Source organism: Semicossyphus pulcher, unplaced genomic scaffold (genome assembly GCF_022749685.1).
Source record: "Semicossyphus pulcher isolate SPU_LCO1_2020_fin unplaced genomic scaffold, fSemPul1.0.p SCAF_2, whole genome shotgun sequence".
Lineage (NCBI taxonomy): Eukaryota > Metazoa > Chordata > Actinopteri > Labriformes > Labridae > Semicossyphus > Semicossyphus pulcher.
Window position 1 is genome coordinate 22,122,041 of NW_027211693.1, and position 21,261 is coordinate 22,143,301.

The window sequence follows — 21,261 nt, forward strand, 5'->3', positions numbered from 1 at the left end:
CCCCACAGACAAGCCACTTCCTCTTTTGTCTAATTTCATGGCGATCGGGAGAGAGGGAACACCACCGACGCACGCACACTGTCTCAGCACTCTTGAAAGAGTTTATCCGGGGTAAATAACTGACGATTTTTGCAAGATTTGGTCACTGGTTTTAAAAGTAGTCCTGCTTGAATTCAGACATGTGGGCGATTCACCTTTCCCTGTAGAAATAGTGTTTTTTTAAGCTTCTGGGTCAGATATTTCACATTGTAGCGCCACTCGCTGATAACACATCGGACGGAACGGGCTCCCCCTCTGCTCAGCTCCCACACACTCAGCGGCACGTTAACGGCGCAAGCTAGCTAGCGTTAGCAATGCTGCAAAGGCTTCATAAATGTAGCTATGGGGTTGTTTTAATGAAATACTAAGCAAATAATGCGTAGCTAAATATCACAAAAATGCTGTGTTTGTTCGAGAGTTAGCATGAAACTTAAGTTTTCATTAAAATGTTAGCCACTTTAAGTTTTCAAATGTCTGTTTGGGTTTGCTAGCCAACATCGACTAGCTTACGATAGCTGCCGAGCTATCTGTTTAGTTAGCATTAGCTAGGGACGCGATTCAGAAGTTAAGGCAAGCTCTACAACCTCAGAACGAGCGACTAACTCAGATAAATAACGTCACCGAACAAAGGCCAAACTATTTAAGAATTTAATGAAACACATAATTATCATCCCTTATTCTTGGTAGCCGGGAAATGGTTAGCTAGCAACATGAGCTAGTTAGCTAGTTAACGGTAACTTTTCTGCTAACGGGGGCTCGCGAGTTATTGATACTGTCACCATGAAGATGTTTAAAGTCAGAAACTCACAGACTGTGAACGGTGGTGTTCAGCTGTTCATTTGAAGTACGTCAGAGAGAGGTGTTATTCTTGTACAGTAAAGTTGTAGAAAGTAAAGTTGACCACAATGTTATGTCAACAACACTTACAGTTTAGATAGAAAATAATAAGAATGTGTAAAAGTAAAAAATAAAAAGTAAACTAGATCCATATCAGTTAATTTGGGCTGAAGGAGTTATGGGAACAAAATACTTTTATCGAACAGGATGCACACAGGTCAACACTATACTTTTAATGCCTGCTGTGTATGGAGCCTTGCAGATAGGGATGCAAGATATTGCATTTTTTGGCGATATGCTGATATTTTCCAAACTTTTTTTGCCAATTGCCGATTTCGATACCGTTATATTAGGCACATGTTTTTTCCACCTAATTGTAGAGAACATCAAGCCTCCCCTGTAGTGGAATTCATATCATGCCCACTCTTATTGTAGTGGCCCACTGGCAGATGCAGAAATAACGTAATACAGAGCTTTTTAAAATGTACACATTCACTGGGCCTCACTATAAGAAAAGTACTTGAACTTAGGTTATGTACAAAATGCCATACTATTTGTATGTAACATTTTCTTTCAAATAAAACTGTAATATTCGTCAAGCTTTTTAGGGAATCATCGAGCATTTAGGCATAATTAAAGCGTTGTTTTATCGGTGGAAAATATTGGCAGAAAAATGACATATCTGCAGATGCCGATATGTCATTTTCAAGCCATAATCGGCAGATACTGTTAACGTGCCGATAAAATCGTGCATCCCTATTTGCAGATTTTTGTAACATGGAGTTATAGTCTCATCCACCTGCAGCGATACTGTATGACATTGTTCTCATTTAAGATCTTTTCACCATTTTTTGTTTACAGTGTAAACAAAGTTGTCACCCTGACTGGCACAACGATCACAGTTCTCCAGGTGAGTGTTTATCACTGAAGGATTAACACGCTGCAATTCATTTATCTGTGTTTAGTTAGTTGATTAAATCCATAATTGTAAGTTATTACTAACTAGCTACTAAATATTAAATATACTAGCTATTAAAACAGTTACATATGTATATTTTACATGCTCATGCAAAGATAATTTGGGTCTTTGTTTAACTTACAAAACTCAAATTTGCCATCTTATCAACAGTTTTAAAGACTTCTTCTTTGGAATGTAAATATCTAAGTTGAATATGGAAATATAAAGAATACACTTTTTTCTTTTCTCCGTTTTTCCCATTTGTGTGCAGGGGAAACTAAGTGGACATCAGTAAAGGGGCTCCATAGCACTTGGATCTGTTCTTCTCTGTCCCAGGTTCAGACTGCTTGGTCTATGGCTCTGATGGACAAACACAAACAGGTCAAGCGGCAGAGACTTGACCGCATCTGTGAGGGTGAGATTTCACACTCAAACACAAAGTATAAGAAAATGTATAGGAGGTTGTTTAATGAGGTTTAATTTGCTATTTTAATACAAAGCATTTAAATAACAATTTTATTATATACAGAGAGCATTGTACTCAATTACTCAGCCCATTAAACCTTGTTTTAAAATTGCAAAAGATGTACGTATTTTATCGCACATTTCATGATAATATATAATAGATAATATATGTTATATTTTTTGTAGACTGGAACTGATTTAAATATCAAAGCTGACCACGGTAGGGGCAGATGTAAACTATAAAAATCTAATTTTGACAAGTGTTTGTTTAAATCCTGATGCTGGCAGTTCCATATTACATTTTTATAGTAGGTTTGCCTTAAAGACCAGCTCCATTCATGTTTTAAAACATAAAATGCTCTGCTTGAAATAATAAATGTGTCTGATGTTTTTTCTGCAAAATACGTTTAATTACCTTGTAAAAATCCTCCCAACGCATCTCCTTTTTCTTTCTCGTTAAAAATACCCAAATCTACATAGTCCCCACCCACTATGCACATTTCCAACCGCCCCCTCCGTCACAAAAACAAAACGCGTCTCTGCCGTCGTTTAGTGGCAACTTGTTGAAACTTGGCTAGCTTGAAATGTAGTAATTAGTAGCAGTAACGTTAACGACAGTTGCAGCTTTCTCGTGCATCGCCGAAGTGGTTGCTATAGGTTGCACATAATGATATGCATAGCGTCACCCCGTCCATTAACAGGATTGGCTCCTTAGGTTTGTGACGTTTTAAACCAGCCAATCTGAAAATGTGTTGTTCAGCCTGTCCTTGGTACACTGCAGTTTAAAAGCAGACAGGCCCAGCCATAGAGATGACTGCTTATGTTGTCCCTGATATGTCTTGTAGCACATGAAGAACACCACATGGAGATGTTTACAAGGTTAAACACTGGATTTTCACTAGAGGAGGTCTTTAAGTAAAGATACATTGATACTTTTCCGATACCATGTGATTAAGAAAATACAATCTCCATTCATTTTACATTAGATAGAATTATAAAATTCAAAAGCTTGAAAAAAAAGAAACAATCAGATTTTCAACCAGAAACTGCTGCAAGAAAAATTTAAAACAGCAGATGTTGAGTGGCATAGGAAGGAACTGAAGTAAACTGAAGAGCGCTGTTATTGAAAACAATGCATACACCGTGCTTCAACCGGCTCGCTGTATTTGTCTTCTCTGCACTGCCCTCTGTCACACCTGTAGCCTTTATACAGCTACGACACACAGCATGCTGTTCTCACTCACAGGTTGACAGGTCGTTCTGACACCACTTTTTGTTACAACTCTTTGGCGTCCCATAATGACACACATGGTACCCTTTTGCGTCTGATGCCTACAGACAGAGAGCAGAGGAGAGACAAAGTTTTGTTATCCTGTCGCTTCGTTTTCCTTTAGTCCCAACCTGCTGACTGTTGGTGAGGGGCTACACAGCACTGACCAATGATGCCCAGAAATGTCTCAAAAACAGCAAAATAATAAAATGATTAGAGAATAGGGGCGCTAGTTTAGCTCACTGGTTAAAACGGCATTCCATGTATAGAGGCTACAGTCCTCGATGCGCCGGCCTCGGGTTCAACTCCCACTCTTGGCCCTTTGCCGCGTGTTGTCCCCACTCGTTTTTTCCCTGTTTCCGACACTATCCACTGTACTCCCTCTAAATAAAGGCATGAAAGGCAATAATAATAATAATGATAATTAAAAAAATACAGACAGAGGGCAGATTCTCTGCAGATGCAGACACCAACACACACTACTGGTGAATCATCACTGAATGCGATGGAATATTTAAATTTCAGTGTATGCATAGTTTTTTAAGAACAACCCTACTGTATAATTCTGCCACTCAATGGCTGCTTTTAATGTATTTTTGTAGCACTGTAGTAATATTACTGTTTTGACTGTATGTTTTGGTTTTACTGTGATGCAAAGCTGTTAGTTAGCATACTTGTTTGCTGTGCTCTTCATCTGAAGTAGTAATGTGAACTGACTGGTTAAAGTGCTGACATGATTGTATTTCTTACTTCCTCTCAGCGTTTGAGTGGAAGAGGTGACTTTTTTTTGTAAAATTGGAATGTAAAGAATGTACAGGTGAAAACATTGCATTGTTTTTCAAATTCAGGATAACAACAAAAAGGAAAATTTGGATGTGTTAGTGCGAAATTACAGTGCAGATTTCCAGAGCACTGAGTATATGAGCTGTTGCAGAGTAAAGGGGGGGGAAACGATGGCCATCAGACATAATGGTGCGCTAAAATGGAGGGAACAGTCTGGGTGAGTCCCTGGAGACGGGTGAGAGGGAGAGGACAAGGTGAAGGGTCGTGGCCGCGGCTACAGGGAAACGGGCCAGCTGTCTCTTTAAAAAACGACAACAGCCCAGACCGCCTTCGGCCTCGGCTATGCTAATGAGGTTAGTGCTGGTTGGCCGGCCCTGAATGGAGCTGCCTGTGATTGGAGGCTGGCTGTGGGGGAGGGTCTGGGCGTGGATGACAGCTGGGATCCAGCCAGCCAAGAGCAGGCTGACAGAGAGAGAGAGGGAGAGAAAAAAAAAGAGCGATAGAGGGAGAGCAAGGCGAGAGAGAGGGAGAGAGAGAGAGGAAGACAGGCTCACAGACTTCATAATGCAAGGTTAGGCCCGGTGCTCATGTGTTTTCTATTTTGGCATGTGTTTTTGAATTTTGTGAACTGTGGGGGGAGAGAGGTCTGGTTTGGGTGTGGAGGAGCTATGTGTGCGCAGTTTTCCTTTTATGTTCTGCTCGTATTGGTGTTGTCGCAGCCTCTGAGAAGGAACTGAATAACCGTGTGTGTGTGTCTAGCTGCGTCTGGGTGGAGTACCGCTGCTTGCTGCATTATCATCGTTCGCTGCCCCTCCCCCCTCACCTCTTACTCCTCCAACTGTGGCCAGAGGGGGAGAGGAGAGGAGGAGGGAGTGAGGGGAAAGAAAGGGAGAGGGGAGGGAGAATGAATGAATCACTGAATGAATTGTATTGTGTGTGCGGCCATGCTTGCGCTTAGTAGGCCTCGGGTATGCCAGTGTCCTTTGACTCAAATTACTCTGTGTAGGCCTACTTGTATATTTCCAGGACTTCTTTTTCAGAGGGGGTCTTTGTGACCATTCCCTTTGGGTTTTTCTACACAGCAAGACTCTCTTTGTGCGTTCAGCGTGTAGCAGTAGGCCTGTTAGCATTCTGGAGCCATCTGCAGTGAATGTGTATCACACTGCTAAATGGAGTACAGTAGATTGTACATTTTTCAAAGGAACCAGGCTGCATGTTTTTCCTCCTCCTTCGCCTGTGTGCATTTTTATGTATGCGTTGGGAAATGCTCAGACGTCAGAGGAAGTGTTCACAAATATTTGTTTTCCACCCTCGGCTACCAGCACCCTTCCCTCCTCTGCAGTCTCACCATTACCTCCTGCCCTCTGTCCAAGTGAATGTTTTAGCTAGACACACTCCCCCACCCTGGGACACACACACACCTGTCACGCAGCAGGGACCAGATACTGTGTTTACTGGTGCATGTGTGGGGCAAGTTCGGGCCAAGAACTGCTGAGTCGAAGACAGAGAGAGAGAAAGGTGTAAAATAATTTGTAGATTCATGGTGTTAGTGAAAATTTCCCCTGATTTTAACACCAGTGCTTTGGCAGGAATGTGCCATTTATCTGTTATAGATGTCTTTAAGTCATGCTTCATTCCCTTTGTTGGCATGATGGTGAATCTATGATACACATGGGCTAAATGTGCAGATGTTTGCTGGCAAGGTGTGTGTGCGTTTCTGTGTGTTTAAAGAAAGGAGAGAACCAGAGAAAGAGGAAGGAGGGACTCTTCCAGACAGGAGGAGAATTTAGGTCATGACTCAGACCCCCTCATGAACCCCCACCACCTCCCCTCCAAGACCCCGCAGTTTTCTCCACCCCTCCCCCCAGCCGCCACACTCCATCACCTCTCCCCCTTCCATCCCAGCCCCCTCCTTCCATGTGCGCTCATCTCATACAGCAGCAGGTCAAGTTTCCAGACCTAATATGTTATCAATATCGCTCCGCTTTATTAACCCGAAACTAACCTCCCCCCTTACGAGAAGTCTCAGCACCAGAGTGGAAGAGAGTGGGATCAATGAAAGCTGGGCTGCGTAACAGAGCTGTGCTTTAATACCAAATAGGCCAGGATGCTGGACGCTCTCCATGGCCCATCACAGATTTAGTTACACATCACTTTTGTAACCAAAGAACACACACACGCTTACGAGTATGATGACTTGCACCACGTGGGGAAGTCCATATATTGGAATGGCAGACTAAAATATCTCTATCTTTCCTATGCCAGTTCTTAAATGTAACAGGCAGGTAGCTGTGTGTAAGTGTCATCAGTAGGTTGTCAGTGCAGGAAGATTGAGATGAAAGCATTTGTAACATGAAGATTCTAAGTAATACTTTTTATAGTCATTGAACCTTCATATATTTTTCTTTCTGTTGGCTTCAGGTATCCGACCCCCCATCCTGAACGGGCCAATGCACCCGCGGCCCCTGGTGGCCCTGCTGGACGGGCGCGACTGCACTGTGGAAATGCCCATCCTGAAAGATGTGGCCACAGTGGCCTTCTGCGACGCCCAGTCCACACAAGAGATTCACGAGAAGGTAGAGCCGACACACACACACACACACACACACACACACACATGTCCACACTGTAATCACACCACATGAGGGCAAAACACTTAAAACACTGCCTTTCTGTCTGTATCCAGCAGACAGCCTGGGAAACTAGGACTTATATTATTAATGTGCATTTGTCTTCTGTAGGTGCTAAATGAGGCAGTGGCCGCGCTGCTCTACCACACCATCACTCTGTCCAGAGACGACTTGGAAAAGTTTAAAGGCCTTCGCGTAATTGTCAGGATCGGCTCCGGTTTCGACAACGTTGACATCAAAGCAGCCGCCGAGCTTGGTGAGTGGGTGGAATATTAATATACATTACATATGTTTGGGACACAAAGTCAGCTATCATCACATATCACAGAATAGCTAGAGATGTTTATCCTTTCTGATAACGATTCCGATACATACATTTGTTAAATGGCCTATGGCGTGTACAGATCCGATAGCGTGTCTGACTTAAAAAATTACAGCTGTAAACTACAAACCCTGTGTTTCTTTTATTATGTAGTTTAACTGATGGGAAAGAAATAAATACATCCGGTAGGGCTGCATGATTACGGCCAAAATGATTAACATGATTATTGAGATCACAGATTACTTATTTTTTTAAATGTACTCAACAGTTAAATAAGCAGAGCAACACTTTAGTTACATTTTGTGCTACATTCAGGCTCATGTACAAATTTTGCATCAAACTAAGATTTAAAATGAGGTTACCTGAATTTGGTGAATCTTCTAGAAGCACAATATAAACAAAGTTGTACCAAAAAACTATTTACCCTAAATTAAAGGAGCAATTCACCCCTGGAAAAAGCCACTGTCAGTCAAAGCTGGTGTTCTCTGTAATCGATAGAAGCAATAATATTTGAAACCGGAGCCATAGCTGTGGAGAAATGTGTCCAAACAGCTCGTGGTTTCACCCATTCTACATTCCTACAACACCCAGCGTGCATTGTGCCCCTCCCTCTGAAGGGAACGGCCCAGCGAGTGACGCTGGAGTGAAATACTACCGTTTTCACTGCACGCAATGGCTCAGAGCGGTACAGAATCCAAAATACGACGAGAATATACCAGTGGATCGTCTAAAAAAACGTCAGGTCTGCAGTCTACATTTCAAACCTGACGATTTTGAACAACACATGCAATCGGAGGCGGGCGTCCTAGATCGAGGAAGTGTAGTTTAGCAAGCTCCCTGGCCTCCGCAAGACGACGTGTTTCACATAGTCTGTCGAAGGTTCTCCAGGGCCCATTGGAGAAGCAGATAGCGTCCTCCAAAGGCACAGCGCCAAATTGCTTTTTTTTCTTACCATAATGGCATTAGCTCCCCATAATAGCATGATAGGACTGAGCTTGGAAATTGGCAAATTAGCCCTTTATATCAATAGAGCACATATACATATACACTGCACTTTGGGGTGGGGAACTAGTTAGTTGTGTTGGTTTGCGGCGCAGACACAGGTTTAATGCTCTCTTTGCATATTATTTTTGTTGCTTGACATCACTTGCCATAAACCCGAAATTCCTCCAAACAACTGATCCGGTGTTTAGGTTTAAGACTGACTTGCTCTCTTCCTGTTTTAGCAAAACAACAAGCAGCGTTCAAAACGAGACTAAGCGTTAGTAACACTAACACTTCAAAGACGTGACAGATAAGTATATGTTGAGCTCGTAATGAAAACACGATTTTAAACAACATTATAGCTCTCAATCAATTATTCAATCGTGGGAAGACCAAATCGTGATCAGGATTCATCTTGATTAATTTTGCAGCCCGACCATCAAGGCCTCAGTATGGAAAAGATTTTGTCACATCTATCTCGCTTGTCTGCTTAAGAGCATAAAAGAGACACAGAATTTAAACATAGAGCTTCTTAATTCAGTGTTTCCAGTGTTTCAATCACATGATCAGTTTGTTTGTGAGAGAAGGAGACCTCTTCGGATAATTCAGCTCCCAGAATCTCTGCGTGAAATCAAGACGAGAGCCTACAAACAAGCTCTAAGCCCCTTGGGTCTTGCTTTGTCCGTCAATTCTGTGTAGTTCTGATTAAAGTTACATTCTCTGTTAGCGCTGCACAGATGTTGTTTGCTATCCTTGTTTAAGAAATGACCAGACATCAGTTCATCTTGGCTGCTCTAGAACAGTAGTTACTTGTTGCAGCCATAAAACCTCCATGGTTGCACTACAGCGCAGCTTGCTGTGTAGACCGTTTGTGGAGTGGTGGAGAAAAATAGCTGATTTAATTTAGAGCTAATAAATTACGGTATCAGATCTGTGCATCGACTGGCATACTTTCAGGCATTTCCAATGCCAGTATTAGTATCAGAACAACCTCTAAGAATAACACGGTGCTTTATATTTCTTTTCTCTGTTATCATGTCATCCAGGCATCGCTGTCTGTAACGTGCCAGCCGCCTCGGTGGAGGAGACAGCCGACACTTCGCTATGTCTGATCCTCAACCTGTACAGGCGAGTCACCTGGATGCACCAGGCCCTCCGAGAGGGAACCCGGGCCTCCAGTGTGGAGCAGATCAGGGAGGTCGCTGGCGGTGCTGCTCGTATCCGGGGTGAGACACTGGGCATTATTGGACTAGGTGAGTGATTGATTGAGGGATTATATTTCTCTTATTCAGTTGTAAAAAAAAAAATAATAATAATAATAATAATTATAGCTGCTTATACATTTTCTTTTTTTACCTTCAGGGCGTGTTGGCCAAGCTGTGGCTCTCCGGGCCAAGGCCTTCGGCTTTGGCGTGATTTTCTATGACCCCTACCTGCCTGATGGCGTGGAGCGCTCACTGGGCCTTCAGCGAATGGCCACCCTGCAGGACCTCCTCATCCACTCTGACTGTGTATCTCTGCACTGCAGCCTCAACGAGCACAACCACCACCTCATTAATGACTTCACCATCAAACAGGTGTGTGGATGCCCCTCACCCTTATGTTTAATAGCTTTTTAGATGAAAACTATTCATGAACTTCCTTTTTTACCAGTTGATTTAAAAATAATCTGCAATTTTATTTTTTATGAGGCCAAAAATCCTGACTCACATATTTGGCTAACACTGCTCTGAGCATAATTGTTAAGACAGTCTAGACAACTTGGCCTGATCCAAACGTTGCTCCCGTGTTGTGGGAGGGATTGGAAGAAAACAAAAACACTGTCATGCTTCCAAATGATCTCAGTCTGTACTGTTATATTGTGCTGCCACTTCTCTCACATGGTCTGCTCACCATAGTTCAATCACACTCTTAAACTCTGCCATACAGATGCGTCAGGGAGCCTTCCTGGTGAACACATCAAGAGGGGGCTTGGTTGATGAGAAAGCACTGGCTCAGGCCCTGAAAGAGGGACGGATACGAGGGGCCGCCCTGGACGTGCATGAGACAGAACCTTTCAGGTATCCATGAAACGCAAGTAATAATGATACTGTGCATGATACCACCTTCATTATTATCTTTGTAACAACCTTTCCCCTTCTTAACAGTTTTTCAACAGGCCCTCTGAAGGATGCCCCGAACCTGATCTGTACCCCACACACATCCTGGTACAGTGAGCAGGCATCTGTGGAGGCCCGTGAGGAGGCAGCCAGAGAGGTCCGCCGTGCCATCACCGGTAAGACCCTCTTCATTAAACAGGATCAAACCTGTTGTTCACTGAAATGAGCTGATTGATATAGATACAGTTCAGTCAGGAGCTATGCAAATCCATCTCTACATCTCTACCCTGCTGTTTCAAACTCTGATGAAGGGTGTGCAGACTGCGTGGTGTTGTGGCTGATGATCGGAGTTCTGCTGTTAGAGTGGAGAGGCCGTTGTTATCTGCAGTTTCACGCTAGATGTCAGCTAGGTGTTATAAAGACGACCCATAGACCATGGGTTCAGGGTTGACATTAATGCAGAGGGGGCTCGCCTTTTTGCTGGTTTGCTTGCACACAGCCAAAGCCGGCTGAAACCCTGGTGGACTATTCTACATGAACTACAAATGAAAACCAGAAGGCTTCCAACACCAAACATTTTGTCCTTTGCCAACAAATTCTGCTCTTATTTACAGATATGGTTTAGAAATTAACTGGAGAGCAACTTCTCAATCCATTCATCATTTATTATTAAATGCTATAAAAAAGCAAATCAAAGTCAAATATCCTCTGTGGCCATTTTGCAAATACCATATCATTTAATACCGAATAGCAGCGTGACAGGATACAAACTTTTACAAACAATCCAAATTGCTAAGTTGCACCACTAACGGTAATGGAAATGTATAAGGGTGATAAAAACAGAGCACAGTGTTAACCGCTCTCAAATTAAGCAAAGTCAACAGACAACACCTGCAACAAACATCAAGTGTTGTCCTCTGAAAGCCCCATCATAAGCCATGCCGGGTGTCCACCATGCACTGCTATTATATTTCTGAACTATGACAGCTTGCGCTGTTTATTTCTTTTACTACCATATCTTTACTCATGCTAATGAGTAAATACACTAAAACAGCTGGAAGCGGAAAAAATATAAATGTCGGGGCCACTGTGTGTCGTCGTGTGCAGCTGCAGTGTATCTGCAGGCCGGAGTCGCATGTCACTACTGTCATCAGCCACCTTTACACAATCCGTACAAGATGGGACTGTTATTGCCTCGCTATCTTTGCCGTCTGTGTAAAAGTCACAGAGACGGAGTGGTGGGACGAAGTTGTCCCGCAGAAGTAGTACCAGAGGCAAAACGGTTTCTGTGTAAACGGCGGGGCCGGCAGGTCAGAACAGCGGCATGTGTATGTAAACCACAGACTTTTTGTTCACACATTGCGCCTCTTTTGCTCTCCAGACGCTGTAACGCTGCGTAAAATCACACATTGGGGTGGCAACATATTACACCTTCAAGTGGTTTAGTGTAGGTGTATAAAGGTGACATAAAGACGGAGCTTCACTACGGCTTTGTTGCAGAATCTCTGTGTATAGAGGGCTACAGATAGTGTCGCCTAGATGAAAGGAGGGGTTCAGTAATGCGAGGTGGGCTTTACCGATGGGAAGTTAATAAAATATACAAGGTGCAGTGAAAAACCGTACATAGTAACTTTTGAATTAATCGAGTTGGATTAAAACATTGCTGTCCTAAAAAAGATCAGTTCATAGCACAACCTGCTACTGACACTGTTTTCAATCAGAAAACCTTTCTGAAAACGTCCGTTTCCCCGCTCTAGGACGAATCCCTGACAGTCTGAAGAACTGCGTGAATAAGGAGTATCTGATGGCAGCCTCTCAGTGGCCCAGCATGGAGGCCGCCACTGTTCACCCAGAACTTAATGGAGCCACTTACAGGTGAGAGAAAAGTAGAGGATGAGAATTACTGATTACACATCAGGCTTGGTAATGAGGTGAAACGTAGATCCAACATCCTGTGACAATATATGTTCTGTCATCAGAGCAGCAATCACATGTTGTGGTATTTGTCTCTCAGATTTCCTCCAGGTCTGATCAATGTTGCAGCAGCGGGGGGTCTTGCCGGAGCCGCCGCAGGGGTGGAAAGCCTGGTTTCAGGCAACCTGGCACACGGCATCGCCCCCGTCTCCCATCCCCCTCACGCCCCCTCTCCGGTGCAATCTGCTAAGGCCGAAGCCGACAGAGACATCCCCTCCGACCAATAGCCCCCTCCGCCGCCGCCAGCACATTCCGTCACCATTGGAAATCACCCCTCCCACCCTCCAGGCATCAGACACAGCCCGACCCTTCAGTACATCGGCAGCGCCAGTTTGAGCTGATGTGGATCCACATAGTCCTGTTCCTCAGATCACAGAACCAGCCCAGGAGTGACTTATCCACAGCTAGCCCCCTCCCCATCCACATCCCAGAGAACACACACACATCCCTCCATCTTTGTCCTCATCTCACCCACTCAACCTCCACCCCCTCCCCCCTTCACTCCCCCACGACGTCAGCAATAACTGTTCTCAAGGATTCAATGATCGGATTGGTTTATATCCTTAGTTGGCTGTTTTAATGGAAAGTTGATCTGTTGTGGTTCTAGGTGTTAATGTTTGTTTAAGAAAAATAGCATTTCTGACATGAGGCTTCACAGTCTGCTGCCTCCTGCAGGCTGAAAGGTTGAAGCCCCCCTTTGTACATTAATGGCTCATGTTACTGCTCTCTTCTTCTTCTCCTTTTCTTTTTTTCTCCCCCCTCCACCTTTAATTGTGAAGGGGTAAAATGTGTACTAAAGTAAACCAGACAGAATCACAAACAGTACATCCTGTCCTCCCCACCAGGCATCTAGCGACCGTGCTCACTTTGGCTCTCCTTGTTACTGTCGTCAGCTTGCTCAACAGATGGATCTGTAATGCTGTCAGTGTGGAGCTCTCTCAGACTGTCAAAATATATCCGTTCAGCTCATACTTCAGGTAGTATCACCCAAGATCCTTTGTCACTTTTAACTGCTATGACCGTCCAGTTTTAGGACAGTCTCCCCTGTATTCAAACAAGCTCTCCCCCTCATTGTTTTGTCCTGAGATAAAGGCTCCGAGTGTCTTATCAGAGGACTCCTAGGCGTGAATTTACATCTCACACTGACAGCCATGTGCTCTTTGTGAGGCTGTTACACGTGGTGTCCAAGAGCAGCAACTTTTTCTTTCTGGGAAAGCAAAAGTATGCGTGAGGCCCAGCCAGCAGAGGGCGCCGTCTAATCGCTCAGACCTCAGTGAGTTACATGCGTCTCACTTTAGCCGGACAGTTACAGGTTAGCTCGATCACACACTGCCCACCTTCAGGACACAGGATAGGAGACCGGGGATCGGGTACCGCCTTATTGTTTGATAAGATCTCACCGCAACCCCACCACAACCTCCATGCACCCACCCACCCTCCACTCCTCTCCCACTGTCATGGCCCACCCTACACATCAGCCCATGAACCAGTATGCATCCACCTTCCTGTAAGCGTGAGGGGACAGTAGAGTTTAGATTCCCTGTAGGAGCGAGGGGACAGTGTTCTTGCATGCTAGCTTTGTTAATGACAGTGGTGTGTGTGCGTGTGTGTATGGAATTGTGTGTGTGTGCGTGTGTATGTTCCCTCACCCTGTTATGATAACAAGCTCTTGTCTTTCCAAAGGATTAGTCCCTTAGGAGTAACTCTTTAACGCTGTTGCCCTGGTGTCAAGGGAACACCTTTCTAGTACCTCAGTAACAGATATTGAATGTACCGTGCATACCCTTTTATTTTTTGTACAGATTTTCTAGATACTTCTTTACTATTCTTTACCAGAAGGGTTGTGAAATTGTAGCAGTAATGATACAATAAAAGAATAAACATGAAATGCCCCGTGAACTAAATTGACAGTCTTTTTAGGTTCGCTAATAGGTCACTGAACTCAGGCTTCAAAGCAATGTGTTTCTCTTTTGCCTTTACTTTAACTTCCTGGTGGAAAATTCAGCACAATGCTTTCCCATTCTTAGGCTTCAGAGTGTAGTTGACGTGCTTCGATCTCCATCTTACTGGCTAATGAAAAATAAGGAAAAAACAAAATGCGGTCGCCGTGATCTGCTAGTTTTCTTTTACTAGATAATTATTAGTAGTAGATGCTGTTTTTGTTTTGTTTTAACCCCCTCTCCATTGTCTGGCTGCTCTATCTATAGTGCATGTGAGGTAATTTTTTAGGGGAAATACTATTGGCTTAAAGAATTTGTGTCATCTTGCTGTTTCCCTCTGCTCCCCGGCCTTCTCCCCTCTTCTCAGAGTGTTTTCAACCCGAGTTGCCATTTTTGTCGTGGTCAGTTTCCAGTGATGTACAGTTTTCCCCTCAGAGTCTATGAGAGACATGGAGCATGTCTGTGTCCTGAGATGCTAGGCTCCTCTTGTCATGTGATGAGTATATATTTTTAAAAATAACCCCCATAGTTCGGATTATGAGCATAATAGTAATCTTAAATTTTTGCTGTTGATGATTATATATATTTTTTTCAGTTCAGCAGTGCACTGTTATGAAAACCATTCTGTTTTATTGTAGGATTTCATTTTATGGATATGCTGTCTGTGTTCTACATGTTGTACTGAAACATTTCAGAGAAAACAAGAGGTCCCTCCTGGTGATTTTCCTTTTTTTTTTTTTGTTCTTCGTCCTACCCCGTCTGTCCTTTCCAGCTGATCCTCTGGGCCTTACTTATTCCTCCCCCTGTGAAAGTAGCTGTTATAGAAAGTCGCCATGGAACCACTCACTGCCTTAATACAGTTGACCACAGCAGGTGAAGTCAGGAGACACCCAGTCGAAAAGAACGGGCCACATCGAAGGCCGATCTGCAAAAAAGCTCCTCACACCCCGACAGGCCTACATCTGCAGCACTTTGTCCTTTTTCTGTGATGAACCACATTCAGCCTCGTGTGTAGACACTTTCTTCATGGCTCAAACCCATATATCCAATATGAATTCAAACTGCATTAATTTTTGTGTTACTCTTCATAATCAAAGTCAGCTCTGCAGTGTGTTTGTGCGCAGGCTAACAGATAAGCACAGTGTGTATGCTCACAAAGCTTACAGCTCGTATTTCACTCATGGGTGTGAGTATGCCCCCGACCCTCCTACATCTCCACCACCACAACCACCACCACCACTCAAAGGCTATATTAGCATCTTTTACAGAGATGCCGGAGCCCCTGTGGGAGGGGAGGGGGCATAGCGGACACTGGTGTGGTCTGTCAAAAAAAGAAAAAAAGAAGCAGAAAATTAAGAATCGGTCACTTTTTCTCTCTCAGGGTTCAAATGCACACATATCCTCCAGCAGTCGCCCCCTGTCTCGTGTCCCTCGTCCCGAGTTCTCCGCCCTGTGAATGCAGAACAGCCTCCTGCGTTTTTTTTAGAAACTGTTCTCCCTCCCCCTCCCCTCCTCCTTTGTGCACAGGTCTGAACTTTTTTTTTTCTGTTTTGCTTTCTTTTGGCACTGACATCTAACCATCTAACAAGGAATGAATGAATGTTTGAAAGTGACTGTGTGTAATGTTAAAATTGGGAAATGTATTTTTACAACATGTGAACGTGTTTTTTTTTTTTTCCACTCACTCTCATTGTGAATTGATTTTTTTTTTTTCTTTCACCAGACTGCAAAAACAACAAAAAAAAAACAAACAAAAAAAATCTCCTGTAACTAGGCTCTTAAGCTTTATTTTGTTTTGTTTACTTTTTTATTAGAAACAATCATGTTTGTGATGGTAACTTCCGATGGTAAACTCCACACCGTATTTTAATAAAATCTTAAAAATTAAACATTTTCTCTGTACTTCTCTTTTGGGAAATGAAGAAGTAGGCAACATGAACATCCCTATGTAAAAATCATTCTGCCTCTCTGTACTGTAATACTCCGCATGACGTGCATTTTGCAACTGGTGTGTGCCGCGCAGACGTTGTGCGGTGCATCTCTGCATAAAGTACACTTTATTGCTGGCAAAATGTTCAAATACTACAAAAGTTATCTGTTATGATTCTTGGTGTGGACCACCTTTTTACATCGAGGTTAGCTGGAGCTTGGTGCTACCGGTAGCTGTTACTGTAAGAGCTACCGTTAGCTGTTACCGTAAGAGCTACCGTTAGCTGTTACTGTAAGAGCTACCGTTACCTGTCAAGAAGGAACAGGGCAACCTCTGTATCGCTTTTTATTAAGGGTTCTCTTTGTAGCTTTTTTCTCCTTCAAGTTCTCCTTTTTGCTTCTTCAGCAGTAGGTTAAATGCCGTTGTCATAGGAGGTACAGGAAATGTACTGCATGTTGCCATAGCTCCTAACTGACACAGCGTCTGCGTGCGCCCTGCTGACACAGGTCACGTGGAAGCCGGATGAGGCTAGTTTGTACAGAGTCACTGTGACTGGCGAGTTATGTGGAAAGCTAACCCTGATTGGTTGCTTGATTCAGACCGGATGAATATAAACAAACTAAATACAAAGGGGTGGGCGCTCACAGTCACAGTTCAGCAATCAATGTAATTTCAATTTCATGTTGTAAGGGAAATGCAATGATCAAAATGTGTTCTTTTAATCATATTCTTATGAAATAGTGTTGCCTACTGTGTCTTTAACTCTTTAGGTCTTTCTCTTGATTATAATGGTCTGTAAGTTGGTTACAATTAAAGCTGGCTGCCAGTACGCCGTCCAGCTAATTACACTTAGCAGTTTAAGGACAAAGAGCTGCGTTTACAGAGATTTGGCCGTAAACAAAATTGTTTTCTATCCCAGTTTGTTAGCTCTTTTATATGGCAACAAGAGTTTAGGCAGAGCCAGAACAGGCACAGCTTTACGAGTGGGCAGGCGAGGTGGGGTGTACGGGAAAGGGGGCTTCTGTATAGACCTGCAGGGTGGGGGATTATCAGCCCCAAAATTGTTACCACATGCACATAACCAGGAGCCTCTGAAAATGCACTGAAAGTCCACTGACTGGAGGCTCATTCAGCATGTTGCACCCTCTCAAGTTAAACTACTATCATGAAGGATTAGAGATGGATTGTGTTTATTGTCCATAATGTTTTAATAACATGCTACAATTTCTTTCAGCCTTTTCACTTTGCTCTGCAGCTTTTTGCTTCGTAAGCATCTTTGACACAAACATTCACAAAGGTTAAAAGACTACTAGACTCTTTTAGCTTTGTCAGGGCTGTCAGTAAAGAGAGGTCTTTTTTTACTGCAAGCATTTTTCTTCCTTTTCAAAGAAGGTGCCTGCATTGCCCACAATGCACCTCGGCCACATGCAGTTCAGCTGGAGATTCTGATGTAGCATCCTTAACAGACTTTTAGTACCCCACACCCTCTAGTTTTCTTCAAACTAATAGGTTGTGTTCGAAATACCATACTATATACTGTATACTACATACTACATACTGCATACTGCATACTGCATTTGGAGGTAATATGTAGTACGGAGCTGTTCAAATTTATTTTGCAGTATGCAAGGCCAGGCGCCAGTTTCCGGTTTGTAAAGCCGAAGTAAACAACAGCCCGCCAATAGCAAAAAGCTGCTTCTTTAGCTATAGCACCCCCGTCTGCTCTTCGGCTGCTGTCCGCCATTTCAACAGCTGTTGTGACGTTTCAGTGCTTTGCATTGTGGGATACAGTAGGTGAGGTAGACTGGTCTGCTGCATATTGGAGATTTTTTTTCTGAATCAGTACGACATCCGGGTATTTATGGCATACTGCACATTTTGCTTTTGTTTGCATACTGCATACTACATTTTGGCCAAATCAGTGCTTACTGCTAGTACAGTATGGCATAACCTTTTATCTACTGCAAAGGTAAGGGTTAGCAAAGTCATCACAATTTACACTGTGGGAACATTTATTTAAAACTACAAAGGTCAACAGCATTATTGGGCTGATTGAAAAGAGATCAACAAAGGCAGTAGGATAGGATGTTTGTTTAAATTTGCAATGACTCCAATAGTTGTAAAGACATTTCAGTAGTAGTAGTCAGCCAAAAGGGAGATTTACGAGTTGCGTTTTCGTGATCTAATTCCTTACATTTTTTGTCAAGATGATAAAACACTGTTACACGCTCTGCTGGCTAGTTTCTGTGTAAGTAAGGGACAGGCGTGTTACATAAGAGCGTGTGTAGTTGAAGGAGGCCCAGGAGGCAAGCAGTATTTTAACAGACCTGATTCACGCACACTTCAAACACACTTGAGCTTGTTGCTTCCTGGGTCCCTCTCGATGTGTGCAACAAAGTACATCAGAGCATCATCCACCTCGCTTCACCCAGCGGCATATATTACTCCTGTCGGATCCCATGCTGGGCCGCCAGATTTTTTTTATTTGTTTGTTTAGTTCAAGAGGAGGAGGAAGAGGGAGGTGCCTGAAGGCCTCACAGATGTCATGAGGTCTGGGAACTCACTGGTCAAAGTAGTAAAATGATGTGGTGTCCGCACTGCTGCTTGGTCAGAACCTTCAATAAAATTATCCATAAGACGTGTCATCGTGCGCAGGTAACTACTTTAGGTGTACGTGAGAGGGTCACTAAAAGAAAAATACTTAACTTAAAGGGGTCAAAGGTCATGCAGGATGATTTAACTGAAGTCCAGAGATGAAAAACTGTTTTGTGCTTTGACGGGCAAAAAGAAGAGCAGTTTGACAGATCAGAGTAAGTGTGAGGGAGGAAGTCAGTATAGCCTGTGTGCATGCGTGTGCATACATGTCTCTTTGATTAATTAGTCCCCAGAGAGATGACTTAAAAAACTTGGAGGGATCGTGCTACCAACCTCCAAAGCTGAGAGGATAAATATTTGTCTTTGGTTGTCTTTGGAACGATTAAATATTTTTCCAGCCACTGAATGCCTCAGATGTTGCATCACCGTAAGACTGCACCAACTTTGTTTTCCTATTTAAATATGCTGCAGTGCATTCTGCATTATATACAGTATATTTTTTGACCAACATTAACACACGTATTAACCTTAAATATAAGGCAGGTTATTGTCATTAAATTGATCCTAACATCCTAACACGTTTTCAAAGTCTGATTTTATTCATTTGTCAGTGCCACAGAGCTCCATGGTTGTCTAAAAACTATTCAAACACATCAGTGGGCTATGCTATTTAACTAGGCGAAATGTACCTTCATTACAATGTACACATACTGCTTTAGATTTTAATTAGCCCCTAATTTAGCACATTGTCCTGGGGCAGTAAAAACTCATTCTGCTGCTAAATGTGTATCATTCCGCAGCTGAAAATAGTACCCATGTTTGTTAAAAACTAAAGTTTATTGAAAGAATCAACCATGTAACCGATAGGGCAACATTGGTCACATGGTCGATTGGTTTATTTGACCATATTCACACAGCGTCCTTATCACGCTCTGGGTGGGAAGCTTAAATGCTGTCATAATGTAATACTGCTGTTTTTCTGGTTATGTAGGTGTAGGGTTTCTCACAATCATTATCAATATATTGAAACAATGATGATCAGTGAAAATCAGGATATGATCATATTTCAAGATAAAACAACAGATTGGATAACTGTTTAGCTACAGTCAGACAACAGCTAACATAGGAATTCAACCACTTACTACCTGATATTACCGTTAGCTACGAAGTGGCTGAAACTTAATTTTACAGTTTGGTAGTTTTATATGAAACAAAAAGAAAAGGCTTTAATTCCTAGCTAACGTTAGCTTGGAACAAATGACTAGTTAACTTTCTCACAAGCTAATGAAATGTTAGCTAACGTAATGTTATCTAGAAAGCACTTGAATGCTAGCATTAGCTACTGGTAGACAACAGCTAAATGATAACAATTATACAACCTGGAAAACAGTAGCACGACATCGCAACAGCATTTGAGCTTTCCACCCTGAGCAGGATGTCAGAGAAAAATGGCCGCCGTGTAAATATGGTGAATTGGTTTTGCCACTTTGGTCCAAGCTGAAATATCTCAAAATCTATTGGTTGAACTGTTGTTCCTTGGGTGACCCCTTCACTTTACATGTGGCCCAATAAAGAGGTCAAAGTTAACAACCAATATCTGCTATCGATTGACTGCTAGCATGGCTGTAGAAGTTGGTTTCAGTATTAACAAAAGGGCTTTGGGCTGAGTCACAAAGACAAGGCAGAGGCGTCAGAAGGCTTTGGGAGACAAACCAACAAATTGTTGATTTTGGGTTTTTTTAGGGGATTTTTTTGACAATAATAAAATTCTTATAAACCAGCTGTTTCTTTGAAATATGAAAAGATGACTAAACAACCACACGCTATTAAACAGTCTGTATTTATTTTCCTGGGATTGCAGCACAAAACACTGTCAATAAAACCCATCTGTTCCCAATGCTGCTCTGTCCTCGTGTATATCCGTCTGTCTGTCTGTCTTAGGGTCTGCAGGGTTTTGTGGTGATGGAGCTGAGACACTGGAGCTCGTATGGCCGCAGCCCAACACTCTGTGATTAGCTCATAGTTTTCCTCTCATTGCTTCACTCACTTGGCTCGTGTAACATCGACTCGTGCACGTGATTGACAGGAAGAAACTAAGAACTATCTTTCGAGATTTACGTCAGACAACCTGCGGACATTCTGCTGCCGGGTCTGGTGTCTAATGTGTGTGTGTGTGTGTGTGTGTGTGTGTGTGTGTGTGTGCGCGCTGCAGAATGTGGTTAAGTCGTAAAAAAAGTAGTAATCAAAATAATTATCTATTCCTGCTTTCGTTTGCAAGTACATGTGCATGTGCCAGCGTGAGTTCACCTTTTGAATGTTTTTGTGTGAGCAGTGTGTGTAGTGTTTGCGCTCACACGGACACACCTGTGTGACAGTGCGTCAGTGACGCCTCATATTAATGTGAGTCAGTGTGGATGCTGAGCTCACTGTCATTA

General features: G+C 43.0%; 1 protein-coding gene across 2 annotated transcripts; it reads left to right on the forward strand.

The window, feature by feature from the left end:
- Positions 1–48: 48 nt before the first annotated feature.
- ctbp1 (C-terminal binding protein 1) lies at positions 49–16,190 on the forward strand. 2 transcript variants are annotated; one of them, XM_069670005.1, is made up of 11 exons: positions 49–111; positions 1,738–1,786; positions 2,106–2,249; positions 6,774–6,928; positions 7,094–7,238; positions 9,335–9,541; positions 9,651–9,865; positions 10,218–10,348; positions 10,436–10,563; positions 12,145–12,262; positions 12,402–16,190. In XM_069670005.1, exons 3-11 carry the CDS (start codon positions 2,189–2,191, stop codon positions 12,586–12,588), a joined length of 1,347 nt encoding a protein of 448 aa, XP_069526106.1. In that variant the 5' UTR covers positions 49–111; positions 1,738–1,786; positions 2,106–2,188; the 3' UTR covers positions 12,589–16,190. The 2 variants fall into 2 exon arrangements, with proteins under 2 accessions (XP_069526106.1, XP_069526104.1); XM_069670003.1 differs by lacking the exons at positions 49–111; positions 1,738–1,786; positions 2,106–2,249 and adding an exon at positions 4,780–4,923.
- Positions 16,191–21,261: the final 5,071 nt, after the last annotated feature.